Here is a 19338-nt window from a genome sequence, read left to right on the forward strand (position 1 = left end):
CTCCTTTCTCTTCCTTCCTTCCTTTTTCTTCCTTCCTTCCCTTCGTTCTCTTCCCTTCCTCTTTCCTTTCCTTCCTTCTTTTCCTTCCTTCCTTCCCCTCCTTCCTCTTCCTTTTTCTTCCTTCCTTTCCTTCCCTTCCTTCCTTCTCTTCCTCCTTCCTCTTCCTTTCCTTCCTTCCTCTCCTCCTTTCCTCCTTCCTCTTCCTTTCCTTCCTTCCTTCCTTTTTCTTCCTTCCTTCCCTTCCTTCTCTTCCCTTCCTCTTCCTTTCCTTCCTTCTTTTCCTTCCTTCCTTCCCCTCCTTCCTCTTCCTTTTTCTTCCTTCCTTTCCTTCCTTCCCTTCCTTCTCTTCCCTCCTTCCTCTTCCTTTCCTTCCTTCCCTTCCTTCTCTTCCCTCCTTCCTCTTCCTTTCCTTCCTTCCTTCCTTTTTCTTCCTTCCTTCCCTTCCTTCTTCTTCCTTCCTCTTCCTTTCCTTCCTTCTTTTCCTTCCTTCCTTCCCTCCTTCCTCTTCCTTTTCTTCCCTTCCTTTCCTTCCTTCCCTTCCTTCTCTTCCCTCCTTCCTCTTCCTTTCCTTCCTTCCCTTCCTTCTCTTCCTCCTTCCTCTTCCTTTCCTTCCTTCCTTCCTTTTCTTCCTTCCTTCCCTTCTCTTCCTTCCTCTTCCTCTTCCTTCCTTCTTTTCTTCCTTCTTCCCCTCCTTCCTCTTCCTTTTTCTTCCTTTCCTTCCTTCCCTTCCTTCTCTTCCCTCCTTCCTCTTCCTTTCCCTTCCTTCCCTCTTCCCTTCATACCCTCGGCTTCTCTTCCTTTCCTTCCTTCCTTCCTTCCTTCCTTTCTTTCTTTTCTTTTCTTTCTCTTTCCTTTCTTTTTCTCATTCCTATGTTCTTGTTCCTATTTCAACCTGGGGCAGGGCAGCTTTTCTCTCCGTTTTTCGTTTGGGGCATGTGGGGGTCGGTTTATAAGAGGTTTTAGGAGACGGCGTGGGGGGTCTCTAAGCATTGGGGGTAGAATCCAATCCCTCCCAGCAGATCCGAGGAAGCGTGGAGGGTCTCGAACTCCAGACGGGGGGAGAGAGAGAGAGAGAAAAAGGGGGTGTATGGGAGACCCCCCTGCCTCCACTCCCTCCCCTCCCCCATGCTATGTCCCCATGCCCCCCAATTCCTTCCCACGGCTTCAATTCATAATGTATTGATTTCTTCACTGCCCCCTTCCGCCTCCCCTAAAAAAAAGGGGGGAGGGCATAGGAAAAGAGGGAGGGGGGGGAGGCTTCTACACCGGGGAGGGGGAGGGCAGCCGGAGATGAACTGAAAACAAGTGTTTTTCTGTTCGTTTTTGTTTTCGTTTTCGTTTTTCTATGAGACAATGGCTGCCATTGTAGGGAAATAAAAACGGTTCTTTGGAGAAGGACTCAAGCGAAGTCGACTGGTGGATGGGTTGGGTCTCCCGGCGGCCCCGTCCCCCAGACCCTCCTTTGAGGTCTGAGACGCCCTGACGGACGGCGGCAGGAGAGGCCAGCCATTCAGAATAGAGCCGCGCAAAAGGGGCGGGGACCTCGGAGGCCTTCTAGTCTGACCCTGCCCCCCATCTCAGGCGGGAGAGTCCCAGGGATGGAGAACCTGCTGGGAAGGGAGGGAGGGGGAGGGAGGGAGGAAAGAAGGAGGAGGGAGGAAGGGGGAAGAAGGAGGAAGGAAAGAAGGAACGGAGGAAAAGGGAGGGAGGAGGAAGAAGGAAGGAAGGGAAGAAGGAGGAAGGAAGGAGGAAGGAAGGAAGGGGAGAGAGAAGGAGGGAAGGAAGGGAGGAAACAGAAGGAAGGAGGGAGGAAGGGGTGGAGGAAAGGAAGGAAGGAGGGAGGAAAGGAAAGGAAGAAGGAGAGGGAGGAAGGGATGAAGGAAGGAAGGAGAGGAGGAAGGAAGGGAAGAAGGAAGGAGGGGAAAGGGAGGAAGGAACGGGAAGAAGAGGGAGGAAAGGCAAGGAAGGAAGGGGGGAAGGAAGGGAGGAGAAGGGAAGGGAGAAAAGGAAGGGAGGGAGGAAGGATAACAGTTGGAAGGGACCTCGGAAGTCTTCTAGTCTGACCCCACCTAGCTCAAGCAGGAACCCTCTCCCGTTTTCAGACAAGGGCTGTCCAGTCTCTTCTGAAAAAGCCTCCAGGGACGGAGCACCACCCACAGCTTCCAGTGGCAAGGAGTTCCCCACGGTGAATCGTCCTTCCCTGTCGGAAGTTTTCCAGTCCCAGGTTCTGTTTCTCTCCCTCGGCCCGCTTTCCCATCCGTTGCTTCTTCTCTTTTTCCTTCTGGTTCCTAAATCCTCTTTTTTGTTGTTTTTTTCTGTTGGTAGTGGCGAGAGCGTTTCTTAAGCGCAGTCTCGCCTCCCTCCCCCGCTCTTCCACCGTCGTTAAGGAGGGCTGTGCAACCCCGATGGGATAAGCGAGTCCTGGCTTCCTATGCTTAACTCCGCCCGGTCATCAAAGACTGAGCCAGTTGCCGCTTTTTTCTCCCCACCCCCGGAAGTTGCCACCGTCACTAAAGGAGACTGTTGTAAGTCGAGGGCCGGAGGACCGCTATCCGGTGGCTCCTGGTCGTAGATGGCCATATTTAGTTCCCTCCCCCACCCCCCAAAAAGCTGCTGTATGGTAGTCCTCGACTTACAATGACGTGGTTCGCTTAGTGGCCGTTGGGCGTTAAAAACAAGGGACCAAAGAGATGCCCCTCCGAGTTAGGCGGCTTTGTCGTCCCGAGGTTGATTGGATAAACCATGGTTTATGGGAAGCTGGGGTCCTCGCACCCGAGTCTTCGCTTTTGGGGAAAAGGAGCCGGGGGTCAGTCATGAGGACCACTGGGAAGCCCACCCACCTCCGCCGAGGCCCAGGGGCTCCTCCGTTCTTCCGGGCCCTTCCAAAGAGCTGGAAGGAGGCAGCTGTGCAGGCGAGGCCTTGGGTGCAAAGGGGGCGGATCTCCCTCCCAGGAAGTAGGCTGGCACCTGGAGCTGCACCCCTTCCAACTCCCTCCGTGTGTGTGTGTGTGTGTGTGTGTGTGTGTGTGTGTGTGTGTGTGTGTGTGTTGGACTAGACCTACAACGTTCCTTCCAACCTAATCTAGTATATGTATATGTGTATATATCTGTGTGTTGTGTGTGTGTGTTGGACTAGATGACCTACAAGGTCCCTTCCAACCTAATCTAGTATATGTATATGTGTATATATCTGTGTGTTGTGTGTGTGTGTTGGACGAGATGACCTACAAGGTCCTTCCAACTCTGTCAATCTGTGTGTTGTGTGTGTGTGTGTGTTGGACTAGATGACCTACAAGGTCCCTTCCAACTCTGTCAATCTGTGTGTTGTGTGTGTGTGTGTGTGTCTGTTGGACGAGATGACCTACAAGGTCCCTTCCAACTCTGTCAATCTGTGTGTTGTGTGTGTGTGTGTGTGTGTCTGTTGGATGAGATGACCTACAAGGTCCCTTCCCAACTCTCAATCTGTGTGTGTTGTGTGTGTGTGTTTGTGTGTGTTGGACTAGATGACCTACAAGGTCCCTTCCAACTGTGAATCTGTGTGTTGTGTGTGTTCCCCGCCTCGTTCCTCCCGCGCCCCGCCCCGCACAAAGCTTCCGGCCTGGAAGGAGTCGGGGGAGAGGGCAGGGCAGCCGGAGATGAACTGAAAACAAGTGTTTTTCTGTTCGTTTTTGTTTTCGTTTTCGTTTTTCTATGAGACAATGGCTGCCATTGTAGGGAAATAAAAACGGTTCTTGGAGAAGGACTCAAGCGAAGTCGACTGGTGGATGGGTTGGGGTCTCCCGGCGGCCCCCTGTCCCCCCCCGGGCCTGCTCCTTTGAGGTCTGAGACGCGCCCCGGGACGGCGAGCAGGAGAGGCCAGCCATTCAGAATAGAGTCGGCAAGGGGGCGGGACCTCGGAGGCCTTCTAGTCTGGATTCCCGCCCCCCATCTCAGGCGGGAGAGTCCCAGGGATGGAGAACGAAGGAAGGGAGGGAGGGGAGGGAGGGAGGAAAGAAGGAGGGAGGGAGGAAAGGGGGAAGAAGGAGGAAGGAAAGAAGGAACGGAGGAAAGGAGGGAGGGAGGAAGAAGGAAGGAAGGGAAGAAGGAGGAAGGAAGGAAGGAAGGAAGGAAGGGGAGAAAGAAGGAGGGAAGGGAAGGAGGAAACAGAAGGAAGGAGGGAGGGAAGGGGTGGAGGAAAGGAAGGAAGGAGGGAGGAAAGGGAAGGGAAGAAGGGAGGGAGGAAGGGATGAAGGAAGGAAGGAGAGGGAGGAAGGAAGGGAAGAAGGAAGGAGGGGGAAAGGGAGGAAGGAAGGACGGAAGAAGAGGGAGGAAAGGCAAGGAAGGAAGGGGGGGAAGGAAGGGAGGGGAGAAGGAAGGAGAAAAGGAAGGGAGGAGGGAAGGATAACAGTTGGAAGGGACCTCGGAAGTCTTCTAGTCTGACCCCACCTAGCTCAAGCAGGGAACCCTCTCCCGTTTTCAGACAAGGGGCTGTCCAGTCTCTTCTGAAAAGCCTCCAGGACGGAGCACACCCACAGCTTCCAGTGGCAAGGAGTTCCCCACCGGTGAATCGTCCTTCCCTGTCGGGAAGTTTTCCAGTCCCAGGTTCTGTTTCTCTCCCTCAAGCCCGTTTTCCCATCCGTTGCTTCTTCTTCTCTTTTTCCCTTCTGGTTCCTAAATCCTTTTTTGTTGTTTTTTTCTGTTGGTAAGCGAGACGCTTTCAGCGTAGTCTCGCCTCCCTCCCCCCGCGCTCTTCCCACCGTCGTTAAGGGGAGCGCTGTCGCAACCCCGTCGGATAAGCGAGTCTGGCTTCCTAATTAACTCCGCTCCGGTCATCAAAGACTGAGCCAGTTGCCGTTTTTTTCTCCCCACCCCGAGTTGCCACCGTCACTAAAGGAGACTGTTGTAAGTCGAGGGCCGGAGGACCGCTATCCGGTGGCTCCTGGTCGTAGATGGCCATATTTAGCTTCTCCTCCCCCACCCCCCAAAAAGCTGCTGTATGGTAGTCCTCGACTTACAATGACGGTTCGCTTAGTGGCCGTTGGGCGTTAAAAACAAGGGACCAAGAGATGCCCCTCCGAGTTAGGCGGCTTGTCGTCCCGAGGTTGATTGGATAAACCATGGTTTATGGGAAGCTGGGGTCCTCGCACCCGAGTCTTCTCGCATTTGGGGAAAAGGAGCCGGGGGTCAGTCGTGAGGACCACTGGGAAGCCCACCCACCTCCGCCGAGGCCCAGGGGGCTCCTCCGTTCTTCCGGGCCCTTCCAAAGAGCTGGAAGGAGGCAGCTGTGCAGGCGAGGCCTTGGGTGCAAAGGGGGCGACCCCCTCCCAGGAAGTAGGCTGGCACCTGAGCTGCACCCCTTCCAACTCCCTCCGTGTGTGTGTGTGTGTGTGTGTGTGTGTGTGTGTGTGTGTGTGTGTGTGTGTTGGACTAGACCTACAACGTTCCTTCCAACCTAATCTAGTATATGTATATGTGTATATATCTGTGTGTTGTGTGTGTGTGTTGGACTAGATGACCTACAAGGTCCTTCCAACCTAATCTAGTATATGTATATGTGTATATATCTGTGTGTTGTGTGTGTGTGTTGGACGAGATGACCTACAAGGTCCCTTCCAACTCTGTCAATCTGTGTGTTGTGTGTGTGTGTGTGTTGGACTAGATGACCTACAAGGTCCCTTCCAACTCTGTCAATCTGTGTGTTGTGTGTGTGTGTGTGTGTCTGTTGGACGAGATGACCTACAAGGTCCCTTCCAACTCTGTCAATCTGTGTGTTGTGTGTGTGTGTGTGTGTGTCTGTTGGATGAGATGACCTACAAGGTCCCTTCCAACTCTCAATCTGTGTGTGTTGTGTGTGTGTGTGTTTGTGTGTGTGTTGGACTAGATGACCTACAAGGTCCCTTCCAACTGTGAATCTGTGTGTTGTGTGTGTGTGTGTTGGACTAGATGACCTACAAGGTCCCTTCCAACTCTGTCAATCTGTGTGTTGTGTGTGTGTGTGTTGTGTGTGTGTGTGTGTTGGACTAGATGATCTACAAGGTCCCTTCCAACTCTGTCAATCTGTGTGTGTTGTGTGTGTGTGTGTGTTGGACTAGATGACCTACAAGGTCCCTTCCAACTCTGTCAATCTGTGTGTGTTGTGTGTGTGTATGTGCGCACACACACAGACACACAGAGGAAAGGCTTAATTTGCGGGGAAAGACGGTGGACTGCGCCTGGAGGGGGAGGCGGGGGGCAGTTCGGGTGGCCGGAGAGGTCCCGGGTCAACCCAGAAGTTGGAAGTCGGGGGGGTGGTGGTGGTGGTGATTTGGGGGGGCGCCTCTGCCCATGCTCAGAGGGCGGCTTCCGGGAAAACGTCGCGATCCGGGAATTTTGGAGCGGTGGGGGGCAAGACACGCGGGCAGGCCTCCGGGTCGTGGGAATGCAACTTGCGGGCTCGGAAAATGGGGCGCGCCGCTGTCTGGCGCCTTTAACGGAGGGCATCTCTTCCCTCCCCGCCTCGTTCCTCCCTGCGCCCCGCCCCGCCCGGTGCACAAAGCCCGGCCCGGAAGCCGCCACCGGCCCCGCCACGTGCTCCCCTGCCCGGGCCCCGAAGGTCCGCCTCCTTTCCCTCCCGTCGGCCCTCATTGGCCGGCCGAGCCTTGCGTAAGCGGCCCAACGGACGCGCGGTCTGGCCAATGAGCCGCCGGCGCTCGCCCTCCTTTTTCCCCCCCCGTCCCGCTGTGACGTCCCCGCTCCCTGTCTTCCCCAATCAGCGCCCGCTGGCGTCACGCGTGACGGCCCGGGCCAGCTCAGCCGAGGAGCCAAAAAGGCGTCGGAGCCAATGGCTGAGAAGCCGGTCAGGGAGATAGCTGGGCGTCGGGCCAATGAGAGGAGAGGAGGGGCGGGGCGGGGCGCAACGCGAGGACCAATAACAGTCCGGCCAGTGGGCGGAGCCCCAACGGCGGTTATAAGGAGGCGCGAGGCGGGCGGGGCCAGGACCTTTTCCACAGAATGTCTGCGAGTCAAGAGAGCCGGTGAGTGGGAGCCCCGAAGGCCGCTTCTAGGCCGCGACGCCCGATCGCCCGCCTTCCCTCGCCCGACTCCCGCGGACGGCCTTCCCCATCCACCCCACCACCCTTCCTTCCTTCTTCAAGCGCCTCGTCACGTGGCCGCTCCCGCAGGCCGTTTCACCACCAACCCCCGCGGAGCGGTGGTCTCGCCCGCGCGGCCCATGCTGCGTGCGGCCTTTGGGCGAGGCCATTTTTTCTCTCCGGGGAGCTTTTTATATATATGTATATATATAAATACGAATATATACGCATATATATATATATATATATCAATAAAATAAACTATTCCGCGGCTTTTTTTTTTTTTTTTTGACTGCGCCAAGGCTGCGGCCCCGATCCTTTCCTGCGGGCGGTTTTTCTTTTTCCCTGAACCCTTTCCGGCCTCCTTTTCCCCGTTCTCGCCGTTCGCTTCTCCTCCTCCTCCCCCCGCCGGGAGGGGCCATTCTGGCTCTCTTTCTCCTCGTCACCCCTTTTTTCCTTTTCTTTCTTTTTTTTTCCCCTTCGGACCCCGCAACAAGGGTCGCCCTCCCCACCCCGGGCGAGGCGGAGGTGCGCGCTTCCTCCCCCCGGCCGGGTCCTCCGCGCACGCGCGATCCCGGCCGCTCCGTTGTCCTGGCGCGCGCGGCGGCGCATCCGGGCAACTCAGGGGCGCGTGACGTCACCGCGCTGCGCGCGCGCGCGGAGGGGGGCGGCGGGGCGGGGCCGGCGGCCTTAAAAGGGAAAGGCGGAAGCGCACGTGGGCCGGGGAGGCGCTCTGGCCGGCGGGGCCTCGCCCGCAGCTTCCCCGTATCTTGACCTCCCCCCCGCCTTTCTCTCTTCCCCTCCCTCCCTCCCTCCCTCCGCTCTTGCAGCTCCCGAGACAATGGCCCCGACGGTATGGACCCCGACGGCGTCATCGAGGTGAGCCCCCTCCCCCATCTGGAGACCCAAACGGCCCCCCAAGAAGGCTCCCCTATCTAGGATCTGGTGCGGGAGGAGACGGGGCCCCTCACGCACACCGTTTGGGGGCGATTTGGTTCCCGATTCTCTCTCTCTCACACACACACACACACACACACACACACACACACACGGGTTCCTTCCCCCTACTTAGAATTGGAGTAATATTTGGGGGAGGGGGGGATGTGTAGTTGCGTCCAACTTTGGGGGGGGTTGGCAGAAACCCTGGACCAGGCCTTGGGATTCCAGTTCCAATGAAGGATCGCACCTCCCCCTCCCTCCCCCCACTTAGGAATGGCGTAATAGGAGAAGGGGGCTCTATGGATTCACCCCACTGGGGGTGGCAGGAAGCCTGGCTCGCTCCTGGGGTTACTGTGAAGGATTGTGTCTTACACAACACACACATACACGGATACTTTTTTCCCTACTTAGAACTGGAGTAATACGTCAAGGACAGGTTGTGTCCATAATTTCATCCAATTTGGGGGTGGAGGGGGGCAGATTGCCTGGCTCAGGCCTGGGATTCCAATTCCACTGAAGGATTCCCGCCCCAAGAAAGATGCTCGCTCTCCCCACCCCCCATTAGTATAGTAGGAAAGGGGGCTCCCTGGTTTAACCCCACTTGGAGGTGGCAGGAAGCCTGGCCCAGTCCTGGGGTTCTACTTCTTGTGAAGGATTGCTTTTCCCCTCCCCCTCCAAAGAAGACATTTGTTCCCCGCCCCCCTTAGCAATTGGGGAGGGGCTCTATGGTTTCATCCCATTTGGGGTTGGCAGGGAGCCTGGCCTGGCCCTGATCCTATAGTCCTATGAAGCTTTATTTATATACCTGGTTTTCTGCTTAAGAAGAGTTGGTGTGTGTGAGCGGGGGTGTCTACAGTTTCCCTTTGGGGAGGGGTGGGGTTCCTGGGGCGCGGAGGCTGATCTTGTGCCCCCTTCTCCCCATAGAGCAACTGGAATGAGATTGTCGACAGCTTTGACGATATGAACCTGTCAGAGTCCCTCCTGCGAGGAATCTACGCTTACGGTTTTGAGAAACCCTCTGCTATCCAACAGCGAGCCATTCTCCCTTGTATCAAGGGTGAGCCCAGACAGAGACCTCCGAGCAGAGCCGAAGGAAAACCCACGGCTGCTTCTAGCCCCGCTTGAGAAAAGCCACAGAGGCTGCCTTAACAATACGCATCCTGGCCCCCAAAAGAGAGCGACACACTTGCTTTGCCAATAAAGGAGAATAGCTGCAGCTCAGGCTTGGCACAAAAGGGGGGGTGGGGGCCTTGGCACTTCTCCAAGCGGGGCTTTCTGGAAGGCATTTCATGACCCAACTTAGGGAACAGCACCAGTGCTGTGCTTGGGGGGTGGGGAGTTTGCAGGTTTCCCCAAGCCAACCCGCACTGCCTTCTAGCACGAGTGATGTTGCCTAGTTCGGGTAACACAACATCTGTATGGAAATAATCTATAGGCTCACACAGCACCAGGGACTCCTGTCCATACTTGGGCCAGGAAGGGAAATATGTAAAAATTTCACACAGGTTTCTGGGGATGTTGGGGGGTGCGCAGTTAGGTGAATCCTGGAGAAAGTTGTAGTCTTAAGGGGCTTTCAAACTTGGCAAGTTTAAAGACTGGTAGACTTCAAACTCCCAGAATCCCTGAGCTAACCTGACTGGGGGAGGAATTTGGGGAGTTGCAAGTCCACCAGTCTTTCAAGCTGTCAAGTTGGAAGACCCTTGATCATCCATCTCCCATCTGTCAATCTTTCTCTCCCCCTCTCCATCCACCAAATCTCAAACTATTAATCTCTTACTCCCTCTCTAATCTATCTAGCTACTATCTATCATCCATCTCCCATCTATCAATCTCTCTCCATCCATCCATCCCCAACCTATCAGTCTGTCAGCCTTCAAGATCTTCTACTACTGCTTTGCATCTTTTGGCTGCCATAAGTAAGGGGGGAGGAGGGATATTGTCTGGGAAGGAGCTGGAAGTGTTACATTCTTGTGTAAATGAGTGGGGGGAGTATAAATTCCTGCTTTTAGGTTTCTATTTCTCGCTTAGCTTTCCTTTCTCTCTGCAGCTGCAAACCTTTTTTCAAAATATGCCAAGGTCAACTAACTAGGCCTCATCACCATCTGAAGATTTCCACACGATCATATTCAGAACTTTTTTAATTGGAAGAATCTTTTGAACTATGGGGGGTGGGAACGTTTCCAACACTTTGTATATGTGATCTGCGTGCCTAATTTCTCAAGATTCAGAATCCTACTTGATGCTACCACTTCATTCTTCAGTAAAAGAATTCTTTTCTCTAATTTATGGAGTCTTAAGTATTTCTTTCTTGGATTTTGAATGGAGCACCGACTGACACAATCTCTCTCTCTATCCAATATATCCACCTCTACCTACCTATCATCTTATAGTTGTCTGATTTTTTATAGTTATCATTTGTCTAGTTCTTTCTATAGTTATCTTTCTTTCTATAATCATCTTTCTTTCCATAATCTATCATTCTATAGTTATCTATCTTCCTATAGTTATCATTTTTCTGTAGTCTCAATCATTTGCAATATCTTATCTATCTCAAGGGTCTTCCAACTTGGCACGTTTAAGACTGGTGGACTTCAACTCCCAGAATCCCTGAGCTAACCTGACTGGAGGAGGAGGAATTCTGGGAGTTGCAAGCCCACCTGTGTTGCTGTCAAGTCGGAAGACAACCCACCACCCCCACCCCCAATTGCAGTGAGTCCTTCCTTCCTGTTCTGGGATTTGCACCTGTCCTAAGGAAGGAAGAGAAGTTACGCTGGAAGGGGAATAGTTGCTGCTCAGGATTGCAACGGAGGGGTTTAGATCTTGGGGGGTGGGGGTGGGGACTAGCTCTGCTTCTGAGTTTTGTCAAGTTGGCAAGCCAGTCCCCCCAAAACGGGGACGCATCTGGGGGCTTCCTGCGCCCTTTCCCACCGCTAATGGGCAAAGAGGCGCCCCTCCCCATGGCTGCCCTCTTACATCTATCAGGGGGACAGGAGCCAGCCCCATTCATCCCAGGGCAGCGTCCTCCCCAGTGGCTGCTCACTGGTTCATGCTGGGGAGACACACACCGAAGCGGGGCTTTTGGGCTTCTGCCTGGAGTGGGCCGGCTGTGGCTAACCCTGGTTGACTCTGACCCTCTTCCCTCCTCCAGGATACGATGTGATCGCCCAAGCCCAGTCTGGCACTGGGAAGACAGCCACCTTTGCCATCTCCATCTTGCAGCAGGTTGAGCTGGACCTGAAAGCGACCCAGGCCTTGGTGCTGGCCCCAACTAGGGAGCTGGCTCAGCAGGTGGGTGTCGGTCTCTCTCTCTCTCCCCGCTCTCCTTTCACCCTGTTTGGTCGTTCCATTTCTTTCTTCCCTCTTCCTCTCTTTTTCCCGTGTGTCTTTCTCTCCATTTCTTTCTTCCCTCTTCCTCTCTTTCTCCCTGTGTGTCTTTCTCTCCATTTCTTTCTTTCCTCTCTTCCTTTCTCCCGTGTGTCTTTCTCTCCATTTTTCTTTCCTCTCTTTCTTCCTGTGTCTTTCTCTCCATTTTTCTTTCCTCTCTTCCTTTCTTCCTGTGTCTTTCTCTCCATTTTTCTTTCCTCTCTTCCTTTCTTCCTGTGTGTCTTTCCGTTTCTTTCTTTCTTCTTCCTCTCTTTCTCCCTATTCATCTTTCTCGTCCCTCCGTTTCTGTTTCCTTTTTCTCCCTCTCTGTTTTGTCTTTCCTTCCCTCTTTCTGTTCCTCTCTCTCTCTCTCTCCTCCCTCCCTCCCTTCCTTTTTGCCTGCCCAGCTTCCTTCCTTGAATGCACGAAAGGCCCCCAGTTGTGTCGAAAGAGCCCTTGGGAAACCGACCGGGGTGGGTGTGTGTGCGTGTGTGCGCGCGTGCTTGGAACGCTCCATCTGAATTGCACCACCAGTTGTTGGCAACCCCCCCTCCGCCCGCCCCCCCTCCCTGCTAACTGGGCAAAGAAGAGCCTCTGGCCGTGGCGCCTTCTTACATCTAGCAGGGAGACAGCAAGCTTGTTCCTCATTCATCCCAGCCCAGCATCTCTCCCAGTGGCTGGCGGCTGGTTCATGCTGGGGAAACAGGGGAAGTCTTCCTCGAGGGCGCCCAGCCTCCTCTTCCTCTTCCTCTCCCCCCTCCCCATCTCTTGACGGCCTCCTCCTCCTCCCCCCAGATCCAGAAGGTGGTAATGGCTCTTGGCGACTACATGGGGGCCTCCTGCCACGCTTGCATAGGAGGGACGAACGTCCGGGCCGAAGTTCAGAAGCTGCAGATGGAGGCGCCCCATATCATTGTGGGGACTCCGGCGGGTCTTCGACATGTTGAACAGAAGATACCTTTGTGAGTACGCTCTCCCTTTCTCTAAACCGGTTTTACTCCGTTTCCCACATTTTAACATCTCTCTCGAGCGAAACAGGCACAATTACAGGTTTCACCTATGACCCTAGTTGCATGTTCAGTTTTTGTATCCAGTTCGTTATCTTAGCGATGCTTTTACACGTTTTCTATTTTAGCGTGTTATTCCAAATACTTCTCTCATTACTGAGTTCGCTTACGTTAACTTTGTCATCATTCTAGTTTGGTTTAGTTTTATTGTCCTTGCACCTCCTACAATGAAATCCAACACCATCTTCAGTGCACATCATGACCGTGAAAATAAAGAGCACAAACGCACATCTTTCGCCCTTCACCCATTGAACCGAAAATCCCCTGACACCACACCCAACACTGCACTCTACAGCAGACTTCAACAGAGCTTCTGCCCTGGGATAGAAGCTGTTTTTCAGCCTATTTGTCCTTGGTTTTTAAAAATTTTTTTTATTAATTTTCCACATTTTAAAAACATAAAATAAAACTTTATACAATGTTATCCACATCAAGACATCTTTTGCATCTCCTCACATTTTTCAGCATACATATTTACTTATTCCTTTAACTTATTCTTTTATCCTTACGTGTCAGTCTTCTCCATGGTACATTTATATATTCCCTCATTCTTTTCCTAATTGCCATTTTATTTTATTTTTATTTCTAACCCACTCATACCAGGCATCCCAGCCCTATAATAAATTGAATCTTCGTCCTTGTTTTTATTCTCCTGTACCGTCTGCCAGATAGTAATAGTTCAAAAAAAGGGGGGGGGGTTGTTGAGGATGAGGTGGATCTTTAAGGATGTTTTGAACTTTCTTAAGGCAGCTGGAGCGATAAAGCTCTTCCAGAGAGGGGAGAGAGGGCAACCCATTGATCCTCTGGGCAATGACATTAACACCCCCACCCCACCCCAGTGCTTTCCTATCTGCCCCCGTGCAATTGGCAAAAACCCTACACAGGTGCAGGAAGTTAAAATGCTCTCTCTGGTGCAGCGGTAGAAAGTCAACAGCAATTTTTCATTCGGTTGTTTTCTGAGAAGCCTCAGGTGGTATAATCTCTGCTGGTCCCTTTTGACCAGGGCTGCAATGTGAGCACCCCCAAGTCAGGTCCTCTTTTAGGGTAACACCCAGAAACTTAAAACTGGCCACTTGCTCCCCTCGGTCTCCCTTGATAGAATTTTTAGAACTTTTAATTATCACATTTGTATATTTCATCTTAAATTCTAGTTAGAAAACACTTCTAGCACAAAAGATCCGTAACCAACTGACACACTGTATGTATATAAAATGGAAGGTGGTTTTATGTTTTGTTTGTATATGTTTGTCTTACAAAAATAAAAGCTTTAAAAAAAAAACACTTCTATAAATCGGTTTCCCCCCTTGAAATCTCAGTATAAGTGGGCCCACCTCCAAGTTACATATTCATTAATTTTAAATCCCATTAAACATTTAGCATTATTACCTAGAACATTAAACTCAATAATCCCTTTAAGACTACATAGCATATATAAGTCAGATTCTCCGTGGTTTTCCCCCCCTTTTTAATTTCATTGAAGTTTTCAAAGAAGGACATATTAACCTCCTCGTTAAGAGTCCGCTCTTAATGGGGGCACAGGGAGATACTGGGGGGTTTCCCCCCCATTTCGCTCTACCCACACAGGAGGCTCCAAGACACGGCACGAGAGCCTTGCCTTGGGCCTCTCGTTTCCCAAGGCTCTTGCGAGTCTGTGCCCTTGATAAGATAGTAACCAGGTTTCAGGGCTTTTTTGCCCCATGGAGCTCGTGATCCGTGACCTCGAACGGTCCCTAAGGGAATGTTGTAAGTCGAAGGACTGCCTTTCCTTCCTCTCTGTCAGTGGTTCTCGGGAGCCTGGCTGCCCTCCTTCCTCCTCCTCCTCCTCCTCCTCCTCCTGCTGCTGCTGTTCCATGATGATTCTCCCATGCGTGTCATCTGACCCCTCCATTTATCCCCCCCCGTCCCGCGTCCTGCTGGGCAGGGGGGGAGGAATCCCAAGGGGAAAGTGATCATACCTGGATAACATCCCTGAGACCAGCAGCTTGCTCCTCGTCTTCCTCCTTCTCAGCTTCCTCCTGCCTGATTTTTCCTTCCTTCCTTTCTTTCCTTCCTTCCTCCCTTTCTTTCCACAGCACCCAAATTCATCAAGATGTTTGTGCTGGACGAAGCCGATGAGATGTTGAGCCGAGGCTTCAAGGACCAGATTTACGATATATTCCAGAAGCTGAGTGGCAACACGCAGGTGTGAAGGCGCCACCTGTGGCAAATCCGTTCCTTTGGAGGGGGCTGGCTTCTTTGAACTTGTCTCATTATTTGGGGGCTGCTCTAGGACGGCCATCTTCTGGTAGAGTGGGGGTCTCTAACTCAGCAACTGCCAGAATTGATGAGCCGCATCCTAGGCAAAACCAAGATTTTGTTAAAAGGGTCTTCCCCTTTCCAAACGGGGAGAGGGTCTTTCACCAGGCCCACTTCACATTGCCCTATTCAGAATCCGTTGTAACAAAGAGTTGAAAGGGATCTTGGAGGTCTTTCTAGTCCAGGGGTCCCCAACCTTGGCAACTTTAAGACTTGGGGTCTCCCAACGCCCAGAATTCCCCAAGCCAACTTCGTTAGACTTCCAACTCTCCATGCCTGCTTTACTCCCTTGTCATCCCTTCCTCTGCAATCTCTCCACTCTAGACCAAGGGTCTCCAAACTTGGCCACTTTAAGCCTGGTGGGCTTCGACTCCCAGAATTCCCCATTCAAAACCACGCCCGTTTTCCTCTACTCCCTAGAGACTGCAGAGGAAGGGATGACAAAGAGAGCAAGCAGGCAGAGAGACTTGAAGTCTTAGCGAAGCTGTCTGGGGAATTCTGGGAAATGGGAGTCCTCCAGTCTCAAAGCTGGAGACCCCCGTTCCTGGTCCAAGCAGGAAACTCGTATAGAGGGAGGGGAGGGGGTGTCTCCAGCCTCACCAGCTTTTTAAAGATTTCTGGACGTCGCCTCCCAGAATTCAGAGAGTTGAGAAATCCACAAATGTTTATAAAAAGGATGAATCTCGGATGGAGGCGTTTTCAGGAAGCAAAAAGGGGCTGGCTGGGGAGGTGGGGGGTTGTTTAAGGGGCTTTTGGCTAAAGCAGGCAAGAAGCTTGAGCTCTCCTCTGCCCCCCACCCCACCCCAAACACTTAGGTGGTCCTCTTGTCTGCCACCATGCCGATGGATGTGCTGGAAGTAACCAAGAAATTCATGAGAGACCCCATCCGTATCCTAGTGAAGAAAGAAGAGCTGACTTTGGAGGGGATCCGGCAATTCTATATTAACGTGGAGAGGGAGGTGAGTAGTGCGTAAGGAGGGTTTCGTGGAGTGGAGGGGGGCACGCACACGCGCGCACACAAACACACACACAGGTGTACAAAAGCCCCTTGAGCCAACCTCCTTCCCCTTTGGAATCCAGCTGGCAGCAAAAAAAAACACCCCTTTTAAAAATAATAATTATTTCAACAGCTGGGAATTCTAGGCCTTCCCAGCCCATAATGAGTCCCAAACAGTTTAGGAATAGCCTGTGCCAAAACCCTTTGGGAGAAGGCTGGTCGCCCCCCCTTAATCTCCTCGAAATGCTGCCAACTATAAAGGGCCCCATTCGCTGGACGAGGCCAAGAGGAGCGCAAAGTCCGCACGGAGCTTCGAGCGTTTCAAACCAGCCCGGGGCGAACGGAAGTTGCTTCCCACAAAGGCTCCTGTCCCTTTGCTCCTCCTTTTATGTTTTACCGGGTGTGGGGGGAATCCCTCCCAGCCTGACTTCCCGGTCGCCCTTTGTCTTAACAGTTCTTGCCTTCTGGCAGGCTCTGTGCATGCGCGCCCTGGGAACGGGCTCCCGCTGTTCCTTTTCCTTGCTGCTCTCAGATTCTAGAGGCTCTCTTTGACATCGGTTTTCTTGCAGATGTCCCGTAATCCAAACTAGGGAACATCCTCAGTGCCACTAGGTGTTCCCTAGTTGGGTCATGAGACGCCTGCCAGAAACACCCCCCCAAAAAAAAGCTCTGAGAGCACCAAGGACCCCGTCCCCTTCATTCTCCCCACTCCTCCTCTTCCCAACCCTTCACTTCTAGCACTGAGGATGCTCCCTAGCCGGGTCACGAGATGCCTGCAAGGCGGCCCAGCCCTTAAGGACCAACCCCCACAAGTGGAACACCACCGCCCCCCCCAAGCTGCCAAAGCTCTTAATTCCGTCCCTTAATTCTCTCACCTCCTCCTCCTCCTCCTCTTCCTCTTGCAAGGAGTGGAAGCTGGACACCCTCTGCGATCTCTACGAGACCTTGACCATCACCCAGGCGGTTATCTTCATCAACACCCGGAGGAAGGTGGACTGGCTGACGGAGAAGATGCACGCCCGGGACTTCACCGTTTCGGCCATGGTGGGTGCAGAAGGGGGCCGGTCTTTGGTGGGGTGGGGTGGAGTGGGGGGAGAGAGAGAGGAAAAAAGAGAGAGAGAGACAGAGAGAAAAAGAGAGAGAGAGAAATAGAAAGAAAAAGAAAGAAAAAGAAAGAGAAATAGAAAGGGAAAGAAAGAAATAGAAGGAAAAGAGAAAGAAAAAGAAAGAACTAGAAAGAAAGGGAAAGAAATAGTAATAAATAGAAAGGGAAAGAGGAAAAATAGAAAGATAAAGAGAGAAAGAAATAGAAGGAAAAAGATGGAGAGACAAAGAAAAAGAAAGAAAGAAATAGAAAGATGGGAAGAGAAAGAAAGAAAGAAAGAGTGAAAGAAAAATAGAGATAGAAAAAAGAAAGAAATGGGGAGGCGAGACAGAGAGAGAGAAATAAAGAGAGAGAGAGAGAGAGAGAGAGAGACCCAGGTTCTCCTTGCATGAATTAGGGGAGGAAAGACCCTTGTAAACAGGCCTGGTTGGCTTAGCCCCAGACCTTAGACGTTTAATATACCGCTTTATAGTGCTTCCCAGCCCCCTCTAAATCGGTTGACAGAGTCGGCCTCTTTCCCCCCCCAACAATCTGGGTCCTCATTTGACCCACCCACCTGAAGGGAGGAGGAAGGCTGAGTCTGCCTTGAGCTGGTTAGGTTCGGACTCCTGGCTGTGGGCAGAATTAACCTACAATACTGCATTCTAACCACCATGCCACTACAGATGCCTTTCTTCTCTTCCTTTCCTTCCTTCCTTCCTTCCCTCCCTTCTTCCTTTTCTTCCCTTCCTTTCCACCCTTTCCCTTCCTTCCAATTCCTTCCTTCTGTTTCCTTCTCAGCCCTCTCTAACTGCATTCTAACCACCATGCCACTACAGATGCCTTTCTTCTCTTCCTTTCCTTCCTTCCTTCCTTCCTTCCTTCCTCCCTTCTTCTTTCCCTTCTTCCTTCCTTTTCTTCCTTCCTTTCCACCCTTTCCCTTCCTTCCAATTCCTTCCTTCTGTTTCCTTCTCAGCCCTCTCTAACTGCATTCTAACCACCATGCCACTACAGATGCCTTTCTTCTCTTCCTTTCCTTCCTTCCTTCCTTCCTTCCTCCTTCTTCTTTCCCTTCTTCCTTCCTTTTCTTCCCTTCCTTTCCACCCTTTCCCTTCCTTCCAATTCCTTCCTTCTGTTTCCTTCTCAGCCCTCTCTAACTGCATTCTAACCACCATGCCACTACAGATGCCTTTCTTCTCTTCCTTTCCTTCCTTCCTTCCTTCCTTCCTTCCCTCCCTTCTTCTTTCCCTTCTTCCTTCCTTTTCTTCCCTTCCTTTCCACCCTTTCCTTCCTTCCAATTCCTTCCTTCTGTTTCCTTCTCAGCCCTCTCTAACTGCATTCTAACCACCATGCCACTACAGATGCCTTTCTTCTCTTCCTTTCCTTCCTTCCTTCCTTCCTTCCTTCCTTCCCTGCCTAAGCAATAGCCCTTAGGCTTCTATCCCACTTCTCAGCCCCTCTAAGCGGTTGACAGAGTCAGCCCCCCACCCCCACCCCCAAAGAATCTGGCTCCTCATTTGACCCACCCACCGGAAGGAGGAAGGCCGAGTCCACCTTGAGCCTGGTGGGATTCGAACTGCCCAATTTGCAGGGCAGCTGTCAGTCAGCCGAGGCATAGGAGCCCTGCAGTCCCGCCCTCCGACAGCTGCGCCCCCGAGGCTGGTCCCGGTCTTGGGTGGGGAAGGGGAGGGGAGCTAACCTCCTTTTGGGGTCTCTTTGCCTGCCCACCAGCACGGGGACATGGACCAGAAGGAGCGTGATGTCATCATGCGAGAGTTCCGCTCCGGATCCAGCCGAGTCCTCATCACCACCGACTTGCTGGCAAGTGCCAGGAGGAAGAGGGGGTTTGCCCTCCCCTCCTTCCCTCCCCCTCCCCTCCCCAGGGAGATTCCCTCTCTGCCTGGCCTGCGGTGCCAATGGCGGATTGTAGCTCCTGGGCAGAAAAAACGGGTGGCCGGAGCTGCTTTGACTCCACGGCCGGCATCCTCCCCAGTGAGGTGTCCGGTCACTTTGTAGCAGCGCACAGCGGTTCTTTCTCCGGGGCATGGCGGCGGTCGTAACTAGGGACCCAGCTGCCAATCGTCGCCTGGATTTTGATTTTGCTAGTATTTTTTTGGGGTGGGGGGTCTGGCAAAGACCCTCCTTGGCTCCCCTTGAAAGCAGCTGCCTCAATTTCCCTGCAGGCCCGAGGCATCGACGTCCAGCAAGTCTCCCTGGTCATCAACTATGATCTCCCTACCAATCGCGAGAACTACATCCACCGGTCAGTAAAGGCTCTGGAAGGGGGCAGAGGGGCGTTGACGGAGGGGGTGTGGGGGTCTCTCCTGCCCTTTCTGCCTGCTCTCAACCCCTCCCTCCCCCTCCTCCCCCTGCAGGATCGGCTGAGGGGGCGTTTCGGCCGCAAGGGCGTGGCCATCAACATGGTGACGGAAGAGGACAAGCGCACCCTTCGCGACATCGAGACTTTCTACAACACCTCCATAGAGGAGATGCCTCTCAACGTGGCTGACCTGATCTGAGCGAGAAAGAGAGAGGAAGAGGAAG

At 52.8% G+C, this 19338-nt stretch overlaps 1 protein-coding gene and 1 non-coding gene across 2 annotated transcripts; both read left to right on the forward strand.

Annotated features, from left to right (window-relative positions):
* Positions 1 to 6952: 6952 nt before the first annotated feature.
* LOC113453645 (eukaryotic initiation factor 4A-I) lies at positions 6953 to 19332 on the forward strand. The gene is given in 11 exon segments (XM_087915887.1): positions 6953 to 6992; positions 7880 to 7928; positions 8913 to 9045; positions 11137 to 11276; positions 12147 to 12277; positions 12279 to 12313; positions 14491 to 14600; positions 15529 to 15672; positions 16617 to 16754; positions 18526 to 18615; positions 18978 to 19332. Coding segments are annotated over 11 exon segments (1329 nt in total). The 5' UTR covers positions 6953 to 6969; the 3' UTR covers positions 19314 to 19332.
* On the forward strand, positions 14264 to 14382 carry LOC113453646 (small nucleolar RNA SNORD10). The gene has a single exon (XR_003376297.1). It is a non-coding gene; the product is annotated as a small nucleolar RNA SNORD10 (small nucleolar RNA).
* Positions 19333 to 19338: the final 6 nt, after the last annotated feature.

This window comes from Pseudonaja textilis, chromosome Z (genome assembly GCF_049901715.1).
Source record: "Pseudonaja textilis isolate UNSWEBS1 chromosome Z, rPseTex1.2, whole genome shotgun sequence".
Lineage (NCBI taxonomy): Eukaryota > Metazoa > Chordata > Lepidosauria > Squamata > Elapidae > Pseudonaja > Pseudonaja textilis.